This window comes from Podarcis melisellensis (genome assembly GCF_964234715.1).
Source record: "Podarcis melisellensis genome assembly, chromosome: 7".
NCBI lineage: Eukaryota > Metazoa > Chordata > Lepidosauria > Squamata > Lacertidae > Podarcis > Podarcis melisellensis.
In genome coordinates, this window is record NC_138539.1 from 61482836 (window position 1) to 61504151 (window position 21316).

Genomic DNA, 21316 nt, shown 5'->3' on the forward strand with positions numbered 1-21316 from the left:
CAGGTGATATATCTTTGCAAGCTTGACTGGGGTCATGTACCACCGGTATATCATTTTCATAATATTTTCCTTCAAGGCACTACATGCCGTGAATTTCATTCCGGTGTTCCATAACCTTTCCCAGTCTTCAAACATAATGTTGTGCCCCAAGTCCTGCGCCCACTTTATCATGGAGGATTTAACAATCTCATCTTGTGTATTCCATTTAAGCAGCAAGTTGTACATTCTCGAAATTAACTTAGATTTTGGCTCAAGCAACTCTGTCTCTAGTTTCGATTTTTCCTCCTGGAAACCCACTTTTTTGTCCGCTTTAAAAACTTCCTGGATTTGAGCATAATGCAACCAATCTCGCACCTTGTTTTTTAACTTTTCCATACTCTGCAACCTCCATTTATCTCCAATTTTTTCAATTATTTCCCAATATTTAGGCCAGTGGGCCTCCATATTGAGTCTTTTACGTGCTTTGGCCTCCATTGGTGAGAGCCACCTCGGAGTTTTACTCTCCAATAAGTCTTTATATTTTGACCAGACCATAAAAATTGCCCTTCTGACAATGTGGTTTTTGAACAATTTATGAACTTTAACCTTGTCATACCACAAATATGCATGCCACCCAAAAGCATGAGTTTTTAAAGCGGCCAGAGAGCACCAGAACAGAACAATGTCTGCATCCTTTAAGCAAACAAACAAAAATCAAAAGACTCTAAAGCCATAATGTTTCTATCTGTGGCGGGATCTGCGCAGCTCTGGTTCTCACAGAATCTCCTGCTTTCCACAGATTTGTGACACACAATGCTTCAGTAGTTTTCCTCCTTGATAGTACAATACAATAGGCACTTTATTCCAGGGATGGGGGGTGAGGGAAGCGGAAGATAAAAAAGAACCGACACAGAACTGCCTGCCAGATTCCCGACTAGAGATGTCCATTGTCAGCCTCCACAACACAGCATGTGCTTCTCTCTGTTGATACCCTGGCCCTGCTTTATGGCTTGGGGCGTTTTCGCCTCCTCCTGTCTGTGTCAAGTCCACGCAAGTTAATAGCTCACAAGGTTTAATGGGCTGGTGGTGCACTGGTGGGAGGAACTCTTTTAACTTATTAAAGCTTCCTTGCTGGTTCAAGAGGTTGTTCTTATTTACCATGTTGAGAATCAGACCTCAATTCTTCAAGTTCATTAGGGGATACTATGCCACGCATTCTCTGTATGCCTAGCCTACCTCACAGGGTGGTTGTGAGGATGAAATGAGGAGAGAAAACTGCATACAGTGGTACCTCGGGTTAAGAACTTAATTCGTTCTGGAGGTCCGTTCTTAACCTGAAACTGTTCTTAACCTGAAACACCACTTTAGCTAATAGGGCCTCCTGCTGCTGTCGGGCCGCCGGAGCACGATTTCTGTTCTCATCCTGAAGCAAAGTTCTTAACCTGAGGTACTGTTTCTGGGTTAGCGGAGTCTGTAACCTGAAGCGTCTGTAACCTGAAGCATATGTGACCCGAGGTACCACTGTGCAGCACTCTGAGGAACTTGGGCAGTGTGTGTGTGTTTAGAAAACAACTGGGTTTTGTGTGGCTGGAATGTCACCATTTTACAAAGCAAAGAGTCGTATCTGCTGCTGTCATCACTGGCCCCTAGCAGGTTACTCATGAAAGGACTGCGGCCCTCAGACTGCCAATTCCTTTGGACTTAAAGCCATGCATATGGAGAAAGGGAGGCAAACGGTATTAGAGGCAGACCATTCTTTCTGCCTTTAAATTTTTATTATTAATAATAATCTTGGGAAATTAGTCACTTGCTTAAGCTTCTGCTTGAGAAGCTTACATCATCCTTTTTTGTTTGAGCTCTTACTGCTCCTCCCTCCTTTTTCCTGTTACTGTCTAAACATGAGTGAGATAATTGGATGACCTGTTTAGGGTAGTTTAGAAACGGCTCCTAATAGAAACGAGCAGGCATTTCTCCTTTACTCAGAGGTGATAGTTTCCTTGGTAGCTATAATAATAAACTCTCTGTGTACGTAGGTGGCAGTAGTTGGGGAGGCAGGGGCAGAGAAAGAAAAGTTAATCATTCTGGTATATGATAGCTCAATGTACACAAGTGTACGTGCCTGGGAGCATTTCCCCCGCCTCCTGCTATGACAAAAAGATTCTGGTGAAAGAATGGATGCTTAAGTTGTTTTCTGATGAATAATTGTTGTCTGGGGGAGAGGCAGACTAAGGGTGCTAGGTTTTTTTGGGTTTTTGTGGCCAGTTTTGTTAGCCTTTAAAGAAGCCACTGTACACAATCTCATGGTGCTGCATTAGTTATCATCTCTCTGTTTGCTCCATGGCTGCGCACCCACCCACCTACCACTGTCTTGCAATGGACGTCATTCGCCCTGTTTACTTTATGAGGCCGGATGGAATACTCCCTGCGTTCCCACCCCTGCCTCTGACTGGCCTCTTTCCCTTTGGCATTTTAAAGCTGTCACTTCATATCCTTCTTGACTGTTTCTTTCATCTCCTTGCCCTGGTTTTTATTTTAATGAGTAATTAAAAAAAAATAGCAGGCTCCTGTTTTTCTATAGCTACTTTTATGGCCTAACAACCCACATCATGGTGTCGTTTCAAGGAGGAGTATGCTGGAAGAGAGCTGCAGCTCAGTGGTTAGAGCATCTGCTTTGTGGTCCCCGATTCAATCCTTGGCCTCGCCAGGTAAGGCTGGGAGGACCTGCTGCTGGCCAGTGTCAACAGCACTGATCTAGCTTGAACAGTGCCCTGACTCAGTACACTAATACCTTGGGTTACAGACACTTCAGGTTACAGACTCTGCTAACCCAGAAATAGTACCTCGGGTTAAGAACTTTGCTTCAGGATGAGAACAGAAATTGTACGGCGGCGGCAGCGGGAGGCCCCATTAGCTAAAGTGGTGCTTCAGGTTAAGAACAGTTTCAGGTTAAGAACGGACCTCCGGAACGAATTAAGTTCTTAACCCGAGGTACCACTGTATAAGGCATCTTCCTGTATTGTATATTGTAGCAACCTAAACATCAAAAGAAACAGAGGCTTCAAAGGATGGGAGCCCCATACAGAATGATGCAAAATAACTGGCCATGTGACTGATCCGTGCTAACAGTTCTGAGGAAATGGAGGGAAAGTGTGTTTTTCCCCAATAACTGTCACTCTTGTATTTAAGTAGCTTGCTTGCCACAGGTATCCAGGAATTCCATGCAGGTGAGTGAGCGGGCAGGATCCCCCATCCCTGACTAGTTGTCTTAGTTTCTATGCGAGCTGCAGATACAGTGAAGTCTTTCTTTATTCACAGCTAGTGAGAAGCTGCAGCAAGGTGGCAGGGAGGGAGGGAGGGAGCACCTCTATCCCTTCGCATCGCCATCGGTCCACTTTGTAGCCTATTAAAAGGACTAGCATCCTGCATTTCCATTCTGGCTGCAGAGGAGGGGGCTCTCCCCTGCACATTCCATGCCCAACACAGAACTGTACAGCACAGACGACCCGCCTCCTAGCAAGCTAATAACATTTGCAGCCCAGTAACTTGTGGGCTTACTTAAAAAAACTGTTGTAACTTTCTTTATTTACCCCGTTCTTTAGCAGGATAAAAGTCTCCTGGAGCTGTGCACAAGTACAGACAGTCCCTGCCCTCAGGTTTATAATCTAAAATGTATGACAGGCAAGGAAAAAGCAGTGGGGAGGGAGGAGGAAAAGGTAAGCTCAGGTTCCAGTATATATGTTTGCATTAATTTTGAGCATCTTTAACATTTCATGGGGACAGTGGCTCCCAGCTTGTGATGCCTGGTAAACCAGTCCAGCAAAGTGAGGCCGTATTAGCTCACTGGCCAAGTCCTGGTCAAAGGAAAAGAGGGAAGACTCTTATTGATTCCTGTTTATTGGCATTCATGGTTCTTTTTTCCTGGCACCCAAAATTATTACTGACATTTTGTCTTATTCTCCCCCCCCCCCTTCTGTCTTCGGTGCATTTGTTCTAATTAAAAGCTGGAAACCTGAATGGTTCTGCTTGACTACTCAAACTAAATGTTTGCTTCCTGTTCACCCAGCTGTAAATCAGAGACCTGGCATGTTAGGTTTTGGATAAGTCAAAAGTAGTTAGGCTTGGTGCTTTAACTAGTTGTAGCACCTCCCTATAAAATGCAGGCAGGAGAAAGTGGTGTACTATATATACATCTGGCCGAGGGTAAAACTTTGAAAAAGAGAAAGAGTTCAACAGTTGGGTAAGTTTTCAAGTGACAGTTATCATAGAGCAGATCTATGCTTCGGGTGTGAATTTGGTTGCTACACAGGAGTAAATAGATACCCCTAGCACAGGGGTGGGGAAGCAGTTGCCTTCCAAATGATGTTGGACTGAAATTCCCATCTGTTCTAGCCAGCATGGCAGATTGTCAGGGGTCACTCATCTGTGATATCTAGCCCTCCTCGAGAAACAGATTTCCCAGGCTCTGCTCTCACCTGATACCTTCTATGCAATTGGGTGTTCCTTTATCACATATTAATCGTGGCTCATATCTTCCTAGTCCGCCAGACTTTTTGGAAAGACAGATTTGGCTAAATACATTTTTATCTGCTTATACAGTCCTGTTTAACTCACATGATAGCATCTTTATTTGTTCATATGTGTTTGTCTCAAAGCTGGATATGATCTTTGTTAATTTGTGTTGATTCATTCTTCTGTATTCATTTTGCCTTGTATCCTGTTGATAAACCCAATAACAAAGAATTAGGATTTTTTGGCTGGCAAACTTCAATTGACCATATTAGTTGAGCTTTTGTTTTTGTTTTGCCAGTTTTCATTTGTTGAGAGAACATATTTTAATCAGCAGTAGTATGAGTGTAAAGATAAACCAACTTAGTTGTTCTATACTATCTTTGGTTCTGGTTCTTGCAATAGTGAATAAAGCATTTAATCTTGAACATAGGTTCTTACCCTTCTCAAGAAGACACCTGTGTTGATATTTTGATAATATGCAAAATTATTTAAATGTAGCTATGTTATCAGTGAAAAGTCTGATTAAAATCTCTCTTGATTAGCTGACAGCCCTACTTAGAATGCATTTTGTTATTTGTGGTGCTCTCTCAAGCTTTCTCTCCCCTGCCCTATCAAATCAGCATAATTTCACCTTCAAATAAGAATACTTATTAATTAAAGGCAACAGAAATGCAGGTTGTTGGGTTTTTAAAAAATAAATAAATAAATCTATATTTGAGGCTCATACAGTCATTCCAGATTGACTTGACTTTATTCAGCATGCTAATCAACCATGTAGTACCTTAATTTAAGATACATTAAACTGAAAAAAAATTACTTCGCAAATCCACTCCCTGCTCTTTTTTGAACGAGTAAATAATAAATCCTTCTAGTACTGTTAGAAACTAGTACTGATTTGTGTTTGAGGCAGGGAGAGACTGGAGCTTCATCCTCTGCTGTCAAAGTTTGGCTTTTATCGAAAAGTAAAACTGCTTTCTCCTTCGTATAAACTGTCTGCTGTTAAAAGGACTTTCCAGAAGCCACCAACCATCAGCTTGTTTAGGATGGGCTGTAACCATTCATTGCTATGTCTATGTGTTTTTTGCACTACATATACATTTTCCTCTGAGAGAAGAGAACTCTTGCAATTCATCTACAGCTATCTGGCTCCTCTGGAGTACAGGACTGGGCAGTCTAATGGCTGCCAGCGTGCTTTGCTTAGGACCATGTGAGCCAAGAAGTAAAGCGTTCTGGGCCTTTGTGAAGGCGTCCAAGAATGACAGCCTATACAGCTTGTCTGCTTCCCACTGACTGCCTAGTTTGGCTGACAGCTTCAGTACCGAATGTGCCAGACAGCCATGTATACAGAAAGAAAGAGAGCGAGAGACAGGCAAAGCATGTTTTGTCTGTGAATGGAAACGGCATATTTTTAAAAAGAGGTATGGGTTGGCTCATGTTATGAAGTTGCAGAGCCATATGCAGAGCCGGGGTGCTGCTCTGTAGTGGTGGATGCAGAGTTAGGCCCAGTGCTCGCATTACTCTGGTGGGATGGGAACCTTCAGCGGTGCACAGCTACTTCCTGAGAAGCCCGGCCATGCAGGGAGAACCTGCTCCAAAGCTCCTCCCCATGGCAGGGTTAACCCATGCCCCTGAAACATGAGGCTGGCATGGACAAGCCACATTGTGGCCCTTTCTGTAGGATCTAGGGGTGTCTCTTAATCCCATGGTGGCTCAGGAAGCAGTGAGGCTGCAGGGCTATCAAGATAATGTCGCTGGGGGCCTTTCAACCTGGGAAGGTAGCCCATCTAGGAGAAGGAAAGCTCTGATCCTAAACCTCCACAGCCTTGCAGGACATCTTTGGAAGAAGAAAAGGCTCAGCAACTTTTCAGCAACCCTGCAGCCAATCTGGTGCCAGACGTATTGCTCTGCTTTACTTTGAACCACATCATCAAGGCCACATCTAGGCAGACCAGGACCTCCATGCACCCTGCCCAGGCTTGTGCCTCAGGGAAGTCACTTTGGTGCTGCTAATGCAGTGGTTTGACTTCATCCCCGGAGGCACACTCCATTGTCTTTTGAGATACAGTGGTACCTTGGGTTATAGACGCTTCAGGTTACAGACGCCGCTAACCTAGAAATAGTACCTTGGGTTAAGAACTTTGCTTCAGGATGAGAACAGAAATCGCATGGTAGCGGTGTGGCAGCAGCGGGAGGCCCCATTAGCTAAAGTGGTACCTCAGGTTAAGAACAGTTTCAGGTTAAGAACGGACCTCCAGAACGAATTAAGTTCTTAACCCGAGGTACCACTGTAGATGGATGCCAGCAATAACAAGGACCTTAGTTTTGGTTTTGACAGATGAAGCTTTAAATCTCAGCGTGTACAAAGGCTTTCTGGGTAGCCAAGAGAGTGTTGTGCCTCTGCTTCTCTGTTCTGCATCTTTACAATTAGGGGGTGGGTGGGTGTACAGAACCATGGACATACCTTTTCAGTGGCATGTTTTCAAATCTTTAAAACGAACAAAACTTTTTTAAAAAAGAGAGCAGAATTAGTTACATTTTAAAATCATCCCAAAGCCATGTGGAAAGAAAAAGGTTTTAACAGCCCACCTAAAATGAAGCAAAGTGGAAACCACTCCCTAAGGAGAGAGTGGTTTCCACTTTGCTTCATTTTGCTTCATTCCTAAGGAAATAGTTCCATAGTTGGAGAAATCACCACAGAAAAGGCCCTGTCCCATCTTCCTCGGCAATTTAGTCTCCCTTGGCAATGAGGAATCAGCAGGTTGTCCAAAGCAGTGTTTCCCAACCTTGGGCCTCCAGCTGTTTTTGATCTACAACTCCCATCATCCCTGACTAGCAAGACCAGTGGCAAGGGATGATGGGAATTGTAGTCCAAAAACAGCTGGAGGCCCAAGGTTGGGAAACACTGGTCCAAAGCAGGTCTTAAGCTGCCAGATTTGCCTTTTCCAGGATATTTGCATGTTAACCCTTGCGACAGTCCAGTGAAGTAGATTTTTAATAGTTCCCATTTTCTAGAAGGCAAACTGAAGTTGAGACACAACTGACTGAGCAAACATTTGACCCTGGGTTTCATTCCAGCATGCTTATCCCTTTTATTGCTATTAAATAAGTTAGCAGTTTTATGCAATATTTACAGCATGCCACATGAAGTAGTAGAGATTTACCTTCCATTTATTCCTTTCAACACATGACTTAACACATCTCATACTTGAGTTTAAAAGCAGCAAACCTCATTGTTCCCTAGGAAAATTTTCACAAAAGAGGCATACTTTCTCAAGGTTTCTCAAGACCAGACTGAGGTTGCAGTTTAGCAAATTCAGATTCCTGGTCTCCTATACACATGATGAATAGGCGCCATGGCTTAGCTGGTTAAAGCGCCTGTCTAGTAAACAGGAGATCCTGGGTTCGAACCAGCGGTGCCTTTAGAGTACCTTTCATTACTGGGATGTGGGTGGCACTGTGGGTTAAACCACAGAGCCTAGGGCTTGCTGATCAGAAGGTCGGCGGTTCAAATCCCTGCGACGGGATGAGCTCCCGTTGCTCGGTCCCAGCTCCTGCCCCCCTAGCAGTTTGAAAGCACGTCAAAGTGCAAGTAGATAAATAGGCACTGCTCTGGAGGGAAGGTAAACAGTGTTTCCATGCACTGCTCTGGTTCGCCAGAAGTGGCTTAGTCATGCTGGCCACATGACCCGGAAGCTGTATGCCGGCTCCCTCGGCCAATAAAGCGAGATGAGCACTGCAACTCCAGAGTCATCTGCGACTGGACCTAACGGTCAGGGGTCCCTTTACCTTTAGCTATACGCATGATGAGATCCTTGATTATAAATGTAGGACAGAGATTTTTTGGCCTGCATTTGAAGTGGTATTTCAGGACCGGAATCCTAACTCCCAACTTCCAGGGCCCCATCACACCCCCACAGAGGATATAAAAGATTATGTATGTATATTTAGACAAATTGACTCTTACCATAAAGCAGGGATCTTACACTCTAAATCCATGTCTCTCCAGATATTACTGGACTCCAATTTCCATCAGCCCCAGCCATCATAATCAGGAATGATAGGAGTTGTAGTCTAATGAGGTCTGGAAGCCCAAAGGTCCCCCAGCCCTGCCATAAAGAAGCCTATACTCTTATTGTACCCCAACCTCTTTCTCTCTGTTTTTTAAGGATATGGGGCAATTAAAAGTGATGGGGGCGTGAAGGCTGCCATTTTGACTTTTGGCTTCAGGTGTGTCAATGTCCATGGCTGCTGTCATTGTGTTTTTAATGTCACATTTGTGCAATGATCCCCCCTTACTCACACCGAGCATTCTTACTTCTTTAAAGAACCTGAGTGTGTCTGAGATGGAATATGTTGTGCTGAAGTTCTCTCCTCTGTTTTCTCTGCAGAATCTTATGGCAAGAGCTCTCTACGATAATGTTCCAGAATGTGCAGAGGAGCTGGCTTTCCGCAAAGGAGACATTTTGACCGTGATAGAACAGAACACGGAAGGGCTGGAAGGATGGTGGCTTTGCTCCTTACACGGGCGGCAAGGCATTGTCCCGGGCAACCGTGTGAAACTTCTCATCGGCCCTGTGCAGGAGAGTCCCTCTAACCAAGACATGGCCAATTCGGGATCTGTACACCAACCCTTTAACCAGCCAAAGATCTACCAAGTGCCTAGTGCTCATGCTTCTCCTCGGGATCCGGTCTACCAAGTGCCTCCTTCTTACCACAGCCAGGGGATCTACCAGGTACCCACCGGCCATGGTTTTCAGGGCCAAGATGTCTACCAAGTGCCTCCATCTGGGCAAAGGAGTTTTGGCGGAATGGATACCTCCCCTATAAGCAACAAGGTGGGTCCAAATTATCTTGAGGCATCTGTTTCAAACCGTTTCCTTTGACTGTTTAGTTTTCGGGTAGGGAAAGTAGCTGAACGTGGTGGACTTCAACCGTCAAAAAATAGATAAAGCCTCAGTTAGTCTGGTATTTTTTTCTACCACCAGTGATAATGAGATGATTTTTTATTTATACATTTTCCAACATTATATATATATACATCTTACAATTGCCTTTGATCAACTCATATCTCAAGACTTCCCAGTCTACCCCTCCATGGCATCTTATTTGATCCTACTAGTTGTGCTACATATCCTTTTATTCCATCCAGTTTCATTCTATACTATTCCTAGTTGTTATTAACTGCTGTTCACAAATCAAACCCTACTTGGAGGTTTATTTGACTACTGTACCTCTTTAGATACCCTCGAAAATGTTCCCACTCCTCCCTTATCAGTGTCTCATCTCAATTTCTTGTGTTTGCTGTCATAGTAACTAACCCCACATACTCTATTATCTGATCTTGCCACTGTTCTTTTCTTGGGATTTCTTTGTCCTTCCATTGTTGTGCATAGATTATTCTAGCCATTGTGGTCGCATAGAAATAGGCAGAGTACCTTCTTGGAGATTTCACCCTTTGTTATACCTAATAAAAAGCTCTCTTTTTTTGGAAATATAAACCTAAACATCTTTTTAAATTCTGTATAGATTGTCAGCTACTGGTCCTAAGCAAGACAGAAGATTGAGTCCTACAGACTCAACTTGTTCTATTATCCCCTGTAGATAACAGATAATAGAACGAGTTGAGTCTGTGGGACTCAATCTTCTGTCTTGCTTAGGACCAGTAGCTGAGCCAACTTTTGGTCAGCTTGGATATTTGTCCCTCATTGAAGTGGTCCCATATAGTCCCTGACACCGCATACTAGGAGAAGTTCCTTCTCTTCCATACTGTGACACAAGAAGAATCCAGCACTGATGGATTCTGAGAAAATGGTAAATGAAGAATCCCTGATTGGTTGCTAGTAAGCTTGCAGGCTTTATTTGGCTTATTTATTTGGCTAATCAACTAAAGTTAGAGTTCATTAATTGGTGGTCTCTGGTGAAAGTGTAAAAGCTTTAAGCAACCTAAATTCTTGTGCACGGGGGCTACAAAATGTGATACAGTGGTACCTCAGGTTACATAGGCTTCAGGTTACAGACTCCGCTAACCCAGAAATAGTACCTCAGGTTAAGAACTTTGCTTCAGGATGAGAACAGAAATCGTGCCCCGGTGGTCCAGCGGCAGCAGGAGGCCCCATTAACTAAAGAGGTGCTTCAGGTTAAGAACAGTTTCAGGTTAAGAATGGACCTCCGGAACGAATTAAGTACTTAACCTGAGGTACCACTGTACTCAGTATTTCTTATGCGGTCACCAATAGACCTCTGTTCTGTTAGGCAGCTTTGTCTATTATTAAAACCATGCAAGTGCCAACATTATGTAAAGGCAGCTTTTTGTTTAATGAGTTTACAGGATGTATTTTAAGAAATGGCACCAGATGTGACAACAGTGCCCGACAAGGAGAAACAGGAAATCTAGGTAATCTTTGATTTGAAAGGGTGACTCAAATATTAAACCTGGAGCAAATAAAAGCGACACTTGACATCTCTCTGCAGGGTTGCGTGCCCATTGCATGAGTCAAGGCAATTGCTTCTTGAAAGTTAGTGGAAGGCCTGCTCTATAAAAAAAATCCTTTGCATTTCATCTGATATGGAGCAGCTGGAAGACAGGGCTATCAGTAAATCCTCTGTAATATTTAGAGCTCGTTGCTGAGCCCTTATAAATGTGTCTCGGTGATGTACAGCAGACAGGGATACTCGAGCAGGAAGTGCATGTCTGGAAGGTGCCACGGTTTAATCTTTCATTGCAGTTGATGTTGGCAGGAATTCTGATTCTTTCCTTTTAAAACTAAAGCTGCAATCCTTCTAGCTTGTCCTCGATTCACGCCCCATTCACTTTAAGGTAATGACAGGCAGAGAAGTCTATTTCCAGCCTGTGTCAGTTTTGCATGAGTTCATTCATAAAACTGCTCTCTTATTTTTGCATCCATCTACAATTTTCTTTAAAAAAACATGGGGATCTGCATTATCTTTGAATGCATTTTCCACAAAATACATATTTTCATATGTTTTCTCCAAAAATATGCATTTGTGTATGCATTTTAACCTGCTTTATGCATTAAAACACACATTTCTATGTATGCATTTTGGTGCTTTTTTAAAAAAACCCAAGACTGCAAATTCAGAGCAGTGTAAAAACTGAACGCTAACTGCTTTCTGATCGATGCATTAGTTTGGGAAGTGTGAATCAGGTCAGTTGACTTTTTTAAAAAGCCAAACAAAATTGTTCAGCATCCTCACTTTTAGGTTGCTCTAACTAGCAGGAGCTTGTGTGGACTCTTATTTTCCATTGCAACTCTTTAGGAACATTTTCCTGGTATTCTGATTACTAGTTTTGGTGTGTTCCTCATCCCTTGGTAAAGATCCGGTTTTCTAATGGCAGAGAAGGAGTTCCAAATGAATTCATTCACATATTACTCGAAAGCAGAATTGCAAAGGCTATTAGTCCAGCTGCCCACCAAGATTTGTAACTGTCTTATATACAGCATTAGCTTTTGGAAAGCTTCCCTGCCCAGTTAGTTGGAGACTAGATATGTGACTGTTTACAAGCTTAGTCTAAAGGGGTGTGCTTTGTTACTGGTTTGAATCCTCCTTGAAAGAAAAGTAGTTTTGGATGGGTGGGATTATGCAAGCAGATGAGATACCACTGAACGTGCTACTGAGATTAGTTCCATCAGACCTGCACAGTGTGTAAGCTCTCTGTCAGGGGCTTGATCAGATCCTGAAGCAAATGTCATAGTCATGTCTCACTTCACTCTGGACGCCACTCCACAACAAAATGCCTTCATCTGCCCCAGCTGCAACAAAACATGTCTCTTGCATATTGGTCTCTACAGCCACAGCAGGCGCTGTAACCTTCCAGCAGTTTTTCACCTCCAGAGGTGCACTGCTCCATCATCTCCCAAGACAGACAGATGCCAACAATTCCACTCTGCCATTCAGCTTTCTTAACTCAGCTGCGGCCTGTAGCACCTGTATGCCACAGCACCAGGTTATGGGCTGACCCGAAGTGGGATTTGATCCAGCAAGCTTCATGTGAAGGGGCCAGAGGAGCAGCAGAGCATGGTTGCTGTTGCCCAGCCAGGGAAAGTGGCACATATCAGAAGATTGTCCATATAGGTCAAAGGGAGAGAAATAGATAGTCTGCACAGAGAAGACTAGTGCCTCCAGATGTCTCTTCTTCCATCTCATAGGAGGTACCCAACAGTGAATTTGGAGCTTGCTTGCTTCCTTGATGGGACTCAAAAGCAGAGATGGACTCAATGAAGGCCAAGAGATGGACCAAGAGACAACTGTTGCAGACTTTGTGGAGCAAGATTCCATGAATGAAGGGATACTGTTTATATGCAGTGATGGCTGCCATGTGAGAGCAATGCTGGATCCTTGTAGGCTGAAATGAAGAGCCTGTGACCTTCCAGATGTTGCTGGACTCCAATTTCCACCAGTCCAAGTCCAGATGGACAATGGTCATTGGTGGTGGGAGCTGTGGTCTAACAATGCCTGGAGGACGTAGGCAAGATGAGTCTAAGCACTGATCTCACACACTGCGAATGGTTCAAAGCCAGGTGGCTTATGAAGTCCTTTGTGCGCTGCTATATGTGGCTGCTGAAATGTGTCCAGTTTAGTGAGTTGCAGATTGCTTGATTAGAAATGGTGTAGATAAATTAGGATCTTTATCACAGCGGTTATCTTGGGTGTTGTTCTGTTGCCTATACCACCATTTTCCATGCCTGGAGAACTGGAAATATCCACGCTAGGGCTTTTGGCATTGAGACAAACTTGGATGGCTCACTAGCTACATCCTTCGACCTCATGCTTTTGCATTGTGTATCTTTGTCTTTGCTTCATGAGCAATCGCAAAAGGTTATTGCTGTTACGTTTGTTTATTTTAATGTATTTATGTACCTTCAGCGGTAATACCTGGGCAGTTCGCAACAGTACGTTACAATGCTGATAAAATAAACACATCAAAATACATCACGGTCCACAGTAGACTAGCTCAGCTCTGTATTAACAGCCCTCAAATGCCTGAGTGAACATATGGGTCTTTAGCAAACATTGAAAGCCTGGGTTGAATAATTCTCTGCAGCAACATAGGAGGTGCTGTAGGGAAACTAGCACTGAGTGGTTTAAACAATCAATCACAGGGAATGCTGGGGCTTGCAGCTCTGTGGGAACAGGGGGTCTCCCAGCAGCTCTCAACACTTTTAACCAACTACAGTTCCCAGGATTCTTTGGGGTAACCCGTGACTGTTTAACACGGTATGATATGGCTTTAAATGAACAGTTTTCATCACGTAGATATGTTAGGAGGGGGGATTACAGGTACAAAGGAAACCAAAGGGGTTGTTGTTGTTGTTGTTTTGCTGCCCAGGCCTCATTGAGGTAGAGTCTACAGCTGTCATGGAACAACGCCAAACCTTGAAGTTTCTTTTAACAGGCTGTTAGCAAGGCCAATATGATTACACTTAAGGGAAAAGTTTGCTGTAACTCTAGAGTAGTTAGGAAAAGCTCTGAAAACAAGAAAGGAAGGGAAACCATCTTCAAACCCATTATGTTGGGCAGTTTTTTTAAAAGGATAATCTTCAATGCTTTCATGTTTTTCTTTAAAAAATACCTAATTAAAAAAGGATTTTTAAAAAATCTGTTGTGCCTTCCCTCCTCATCTAAACAAGGCAGCCTCTCATCTTAGATCCTCATCCTCAGGAGATCAGTAAAACAATCTTTTAAGTATTTAAGGGAGCTTGGCCTAGTGAACAGTTGAGCTCTAGGTTTCCTTGACGTCTAATGTGATGAATATCTTTCCTTCAACTGGCGGCACCTGTCCCCAGCAGATTAAGTGAACCGCTGTGCCTTCTCTCCCTAATACAGCCCATGCTTACAAGTGTTCTGTGTGTCTTGGCAAGGCTTGGGAGTTAAAAATATTCCATCTAGCATGATCTCAAAGACCCGTATTAATAGCAGAGGGCCAAAATATCTACAAGGCTTGTGGCTGCCCTGCAAATGGGCAAGTCCAGCCTTCTCGCAGGATTTTTCCATACAATCAGCTCGTGGCAAAAGTGAGTGCTTGTTTATTGATCTTTGCACGCACTACAGATAGTTTTCTTCAAGAGTGTGGCGCTTGCCTCATTTCCCCAGCACCGGGTGTGTTATAATTTGTACATAAGAAAGCACAGTCCTTGTCCTATGTAGCATTGCCATGTGGAAATGTAGATGTCTAAATGTCACAGGCCCCTCCAGGACAGTGTTCGAAATTAGCCAGGCGCCAGGTGCGCTTTGCACCACTTTTGACCAAGCGAAGATGCCTGGGCGCCTGACATCTCCACCATCTGGGGGTGCATGCCTGGGGATCATTGGATCTGGACTGCTTTCACACACTAATACCACATCCTGTAGAATTCCATCAGTTATATTTTATCTGCACAATCAGAATGAATTTCAGGAACCAACATGCTTTTTCTGTGCAGCCTGAACAGGAGCAGTCAACCTTAAGAAGGAGAGGTTGGAAGAGGCCAATAGATAGACTGGACCAAGTGACTTTTCTTCTCCAAGTTCTCAAGCTAGCTCAATGTTGTCATTTGAACTAGCCAGACGTTTAACTGAGAATCAATCCCAGTCAGTATGTTGTTTGAAAAATAAGACTTTTGAGTTGTCTTTCCCCAAAATGGCAACTAGACATTCCATTTTGGTGACTGTAACCTTGGTTTAAGGAGTCCTTTGCTGCCTAGCTTATATATCTGAGTTTCTATCACTGTTCCAGGGGGGTGGTGATATAGCCTCTCTTAGGATTTAGGAACATAAGGACTCTGCTGGATCAGGTACATCTACTTTAGCATTCTGTTCTCACCAGCCAGATGTCCATAGGAAACGTGGTAGGAGGAAGGCACGCTTGGCAAATCCACACAGCGATCAACTGCCGCCCGGTAACCAATGTCCCCACTGTGGAAGGATGTGTGGATCCAGAACTGGCCTCCACAGTCACTTACGGACTCATTGTTAAAACCGTGCTTATGGAAGACAATCTTACTCGGCTATGAGTGATCGCCAAAGAAGTCGTCGTCCATAAGCTGTACCTTAGCACAACACCACTTTCCCTGGAGGCCAGGTGCTTCTGAATGCCTGTTGCTGGAAACTGCAGGAGGGCAGAGTGCTGTTGCACTTCAGTCCTGCTTATAGGCTTCCCACAGGCATCTTGTTGGGCTGCTGTGAGAACAGGATGCTGGACGAGTTGGGCCATTGGGCTGATCCAGCAGGCTCCTCTTACATTCCCTGCTTGTTATTCTTGCAACTGGTATACAGAGGCATATGCTGCCTTTGGCTCAGGTAGAACACAACCATAATCACTAGTAGCCAACAATGGACTTCCCCCTCCATGAATTTGTCTCTAACCCTCTTTTAGAACCACCCAAATCGGTGGCCATCTCTTTTCTGGATTGCCCACAAAGCAAATGAAATAAAAGCACAACTTTAAAGAAATGTTAATTTAGCTGTTAACAAATTCTTCATTCAACTGAAACACAATTTGTAACTCTGTTATTAAGTGTCCTGTATACAGCGCCATTGATGTATGCGGTGCTTTTTAATAAAAGTAACAAAAAAAGGCAAGCCATTGCCATGAAGAGCTGGTACTCTTAAGTTTTGATGGGGAAGGAAACAGTGGGAGGCAACGAGAGGAGGAGGGCAAGGTTAAAAAAGGGATGCATAGGTGTGAGTACTGATGTGCAAATGAAACAGTAGAATTCTGAGGTGGTAGAATGGATTGTACCAGTTCAGGACGCGGGCGGGGTTCACAATTCTTAAAAAGTTGGCGGAAGGACACAATTAGCACTACAGGGTGTCAGAACCAGACTAGAACCTTTCTTTCAGCTATGTGGTTTTTTGTTTTTTTAACTAGAAGGGAATAATTTTATATGTGGGGTGGCATTCAGACTGGTGACCCTTCCAGTAGTCAGAAATAATACAGTCCACTTCTATATCACGATGACGTCATTCTGGTTTCATTTTGATTGGGGAAAAGAAGTGCAACTCTGCAATACAAGCACCTTGGGCTGTTGAAAATCTTCTCTTTCATACACACTTCCCTCTCTTTCCCTCCTCTCTTGCATCCCAGTTCCTGCCAGGACATTTCCAGTTGACAAATCATCTCCTATTTTTCCGAAGGCAGGAGGGAACCTGGTTACTTGTTCACTGTTTTGAACTTGATTCTAAAATGTTCTCATTTGCTAAGTGACTTCTACAACCCTCTCTCCAGTTTAGCTGACTTCCAACTACCGGTATGTCGCTTAATCTGCAGAGAGAGGAACAGGGGAGTTGTTTCACAAAATCAGTTTGTGCCTTCTCCCCAAAGCAGCAGATATCTATGTGGGGGTTTGTGGTTCCAAGAAGCTTTTGAAAGAGGTGCCTACAAAGTGAGCGCTCATCAAGCTGTTTGCAAGCAGCTAATTCCCTCTGTGCAAATACGGTGTGTTTTGCTGCCGCGCAGTTTCCATTAAATAAGCACTGAGCACCATAAACCCCATGCTAACGCAGCAGTTGCTGCTGGCAGACATGGTAAGGCAGGTCAAAGAGACGTCTCAAGGCAGGTGATTAGAGTGATGTCATGACTGGGGAATGCTAAGGCCATTGCTGTATCCACTTCTCTTCAGGAACTGAAACACCACTCTGAAAAGAAATGGTCTCAAATTGACTGACAAAAAAATAATGGATGGCTTGAATAAGCCTTTGTTTGAATCCCTCGCTGGAAATGATCCTTTGACTGAATCTCTCATTAGAAACGAGGTTTTCAGTCAGGGTTGTTCGCAGTGCAAAAATTACCTCAGGGGCTGATTCAAACAGTCAGTTTTTCATAGATCTAATCTGCTCTAGACATTCAAAGCAACTGTAGTTTTTGAAGGGTGCTAGGAGTTGTTGGGAGATCCTTATTCACCTCACAGAACTACAATTCCTTGGGAAGAGGAATTGACGGTTAAACCGCTCTCTGAATTGAAGTCCTTTGAGGGCAATAGGGGTCTCTCAGCACCCTTAACAAACTACAGTACCCAAGATTCTTTGGGAGAAGCCATGAATGTTTAAAAACGTTCAGTCATGATCTATAAATTATAGAATAAATAATATCACCCGGGGCAGAAAAAGCACTTCTGCAAATCAGCACCAGAGATGTTGTGTTTCTCAAATCAGTCTTGGCCTGAACCACAACAACTTTAATCTTTAGTGAACGTGACGTAGGAAATGCAATGTTGTTGACTCTTTGGCATAGATATATATCACTGTTTCATACGGCATTCTTTGGTACTTGGTAATGGTTGCTCTAGAATGAAGTGTAAAGTAACATTGCTGACTTTCTGACATAGTCTTGCAGGCGTGGCTTGGCTTGGCAGGAGGCACAGAGCCACGCCAATAGCCTCCTGGCAGCGGTGCTGTTGTGGTGAGTGGCACCACACCCACTCTGCACAGCCCTAACCACTCTGCAGCCTGCCCTTCCTGGTAAGTGGCACTGCTGCCTGGAGGCTGTTGCTGTGGCTCCATCCCCCTGGATGAGCTGCCCCTGTAGTCTTCCACTATTGCTTCATATACCTTTGATGCTAACTGCTAGAAACAAAAGATTATCCTAACAGCTGTTTCTAGACAAACAGCTGTTAGGATAGTTCTTTGTTCCTAGGCTCTGCAGGATGAAATAGCAAGTTTACAGGCATGTGCGTGCATGCACACACATTTCTAAAAGGATACTAACTTAGAATCCCTGCTATGCCAAGTCAATGGGTGGATTTAGCTGACATAATTCAGTGGAGGAGGTAAATTCTCCCCAGAGGCACTGTCTTCTTCTTCTTGATGATGATGATGATGATGCAGATGATGATGCACATTTTAGGGCCAAGACGTGACACCGAAAACAGATTCTGAGACTAAGCCAGCCTTGTATTTAAGCACTCACCTTGTCACCAGTGGTAATGAATTGCATTCAGACCCGTGCAATGTAATCCATGCCAGTGAGTTAATGGACTGGTGGGAGGGAAATGTGGCACTCCATCCCTTCTCTGTACCCAGCATAGAAACCAAGTAGGTGCCAGTGGAATGTGGCGCTCTCTGTCCCTCCCTTACTAGCACATTAGTTGTTTTTAATTCCACACGGAGGGACTTTTGTTTAACTTATAATATTGCAAGCTTAGTAACTTTTGTGGGCTTATTAAGGTGTGTCTCATAGTTAAGTCCTGGTCAAACCTAGTACAAATTGATTGTGCAGTCTCCTAAATCCAACACTTCTTATTTTATTATTTGAAATGTCTTTTTGCAAAATGCTGCCCTACCAAGTACTCAAAGCGTAGCCCAGCAATCTGAACCATGGTGCCATAAAATGCTCAGATCACATAAACACAGAGAACATGGAAAAAATTCAGGCAAGCAATTAACAGTTGTCGTTTACACGAAACCTCCATCATAGCCCATGCCTTTCAGCCTTTGGTAAGCAGAAAGAACCCCCCACTCCTTCTTCATCCAGAGTTGGCAAATAACTCTCACAGTAATGAGTCTATTCACCAGGTCGTTCGTGTTCACATGTCCTTCCTTCCAATTAAGCTGCAGTCCCAGTCTCCATTGAGAAGGAAAACAATAACAGCAAGCAAGATGTATTCCAGAAATATTCTCCCTCTGGCTCATTATTGTTTTTATGCTGTGGTTCACATGGTGCTGAAAAAGTCAAAGGCTTTGGTTATGGTGAAAGCAGCTTAGGCTTGTTTGTTCTATATGGACAAGGCATGTTAACATCAAAGGGAGAAAAACATCTGCCCTATTTGAAGTTTGGTTGTGAACCATATTTCCCCCCCATTTGAACACCACTTTTTTTTTTTAAAAAAAGTGCCCTCATTTCACCCTTGGTCGCATCATGCCCCAGTTTCTTGCAGCATGCTTTTCAAACCAAAGTTTATTTTAGAAAAGCAGGCCTCTGAAGAACAACTTGCAGTTTCATTTTAACTATACAGAGGATGCAAAACTGGCTGTGTCTCTAGTGTGGGGGGTACTCTTGTTCAGTCTTCACATTTGAAATTTCTCTTACCTCTTTTAACAGAAGGTGAATACACCCTCAGTTGTGGGATATGCTCTTATTTTATGTGCTTGCTTTTTTAATGGTTCAGGGGTGCACATGCATCAAAGAATACCCTGGTCCACATATCCATATTTTCAAAATTTTCCAGATTACCAAATCAACGAAGTTCTACTCAAAATAGACCCATTTAAATTAGAAGACCAAAGTTAGTCTATTTCCATGGGCCTATCCTGAGTGTGACTTAACACTGGATATAACTCAGCGTAATTAGATTTGGCTCAATCTTATCCGCATCTACTTGGAAGTAAGTCCTAATGAGCTTGCTAGGGCTTTCTACATTTAGGACTGCAGCCAGTAGCTACAAGAAAGTAAAATAAATAATTACAAATAGATCTTTCAATTTAGGACAAAATCAAGAGGTAAGGCCTTTTTCTCTGTGTCCCAGAGGTTCCAGCTGCCAGTGCTGGTTGTCTTCCTGCTCTCTGGTGCTAGCCTTAGTCTTTACTATGGAGGGGGTAAATGTTTCACTTTGCTACTGAGAGTGACACTAAGGAGCCTCTGGACTTTAATGACCATGTGAGGCCTGGAGGGTGAGTGGATGCAGAGATGTAGCTAGGGGGCAGGGGGTGTGTGCACTGGGCACCACTCACCCAGGGGGTGGCATTTACTGTGGGGCTTGCAGTGCGCCCGAGCCACGCATCTCTCCTGGGCGTGAGACAGTGGCTTGGGCGTCTGCATGCTCCACGCTGTCAGAAACGGCAGCGTGGGGCTTGTGTCTGCCCGCTGCCTCCCCCTCAGCTGCCCTACAGTTACCTGAACTTCTATTTGTTGTAGTTATGGGTAGGTAGCCATGTTGGTCTGCCGTAGTCGAAACAAAATAATAATAAAAAAATTCCTTCCAGTAGCACCTTAGAAACCAACTAAGTTTGTTATTGGTTTGAGCTTTCGTGTGCATGCACACTGTTTCAGTGTATCTGAAGAAGTTTGCATGCACACGAAAGCTAACACCAATAACAAACTTAGCTGGTCTCTAAGGTGCTACTGGAAGGAATTTTGTTTTGTTTTGTTTCTGTTTGTTGTGTTTGAGGTGTTTCATTCACACATCCAAGTCATCACTTGATAACTACAATGTATGTGTGAGTGTTAAATTATCCATTTTATTACCTGGCCAAAGGATTTCTCCTGGACAGAAAGCGTAAGAGGAGTGAACCGTTGTTTTTGCAGTCCTGGTTCTATTGCAGCAGAAAAGTCGTCATCTTTTACTTACCACACATAATGGTTGAGAACAGTCATGTATCTCAGCCATTTGCATTTATATCTGTGGTTATTCATCAGCTTTCAGGCTTTCTCAGAAAACCACTAATTGAAGAGTCCTTCTACCTTGAATATGCAGTAGTAAGAAATGATTCACTGATGTGTGACTGATGATTATTCTAAGGAAAATCCCAGAGTTTTTATAAGATGTCTCTGTGGGAGTAACTGAATGCTTTCATTTTTACACCCAAGCTCTCAGCTGAGCATTAATTGGTTTTTGATCTCGATGGCAGTAGGGATCCATTTTAAAGGAGAATTAAATGGTGACACTCTTAAAAAAACTTACCTCCCACAGCAGCAAAGACTCTCTGTGGCAAAGGAAAGCATTTGGAATTCAGGAGTTAACATGATTATACATCAGCAATCAAAATGGGGGGCGGGGCGGTTTACTGTGCTGGCCCCACAAGAAAATTTCCAAAATAAGAAGATACTTAATTTAAAAGCAATCCGTACTATTTCTTTTTCTTTTTTTAACCTAGGGGCAAATAGCACACAATT

The 21316-nt window shown here is 43.5% G+C and overlaps 1 protein-coding gene across 3 annotated transcripts in view; it reads left to right on the top strand.

Annotated features, from left to right (window-relative positions):
* NEDD9 (neural precursor cell expressed, developmentally down-regulated 9) overlaps positions 1 to 21316 on the top strand; it is a 70659-nt gene that overhangs the window by 26624 nt on the left and 22719 nt on the right. For all 3 annotated transcript variants that reach the window (XM_081918181.1, XM_081918180.1, XM_081918182.1), the window contains exon 2: positions 8877 to 9323. In XM_081918181.1, coding sequence (XP_081774307.1) covers positions 8883 to 9323 — 441 coding nt within the window. In that variant the 5' untranslated portion in view covers positions 8877 to 8882. The remainder of the gene's footprint in view (positions 1 to 8876; positions 9324 to 21316) is intronic.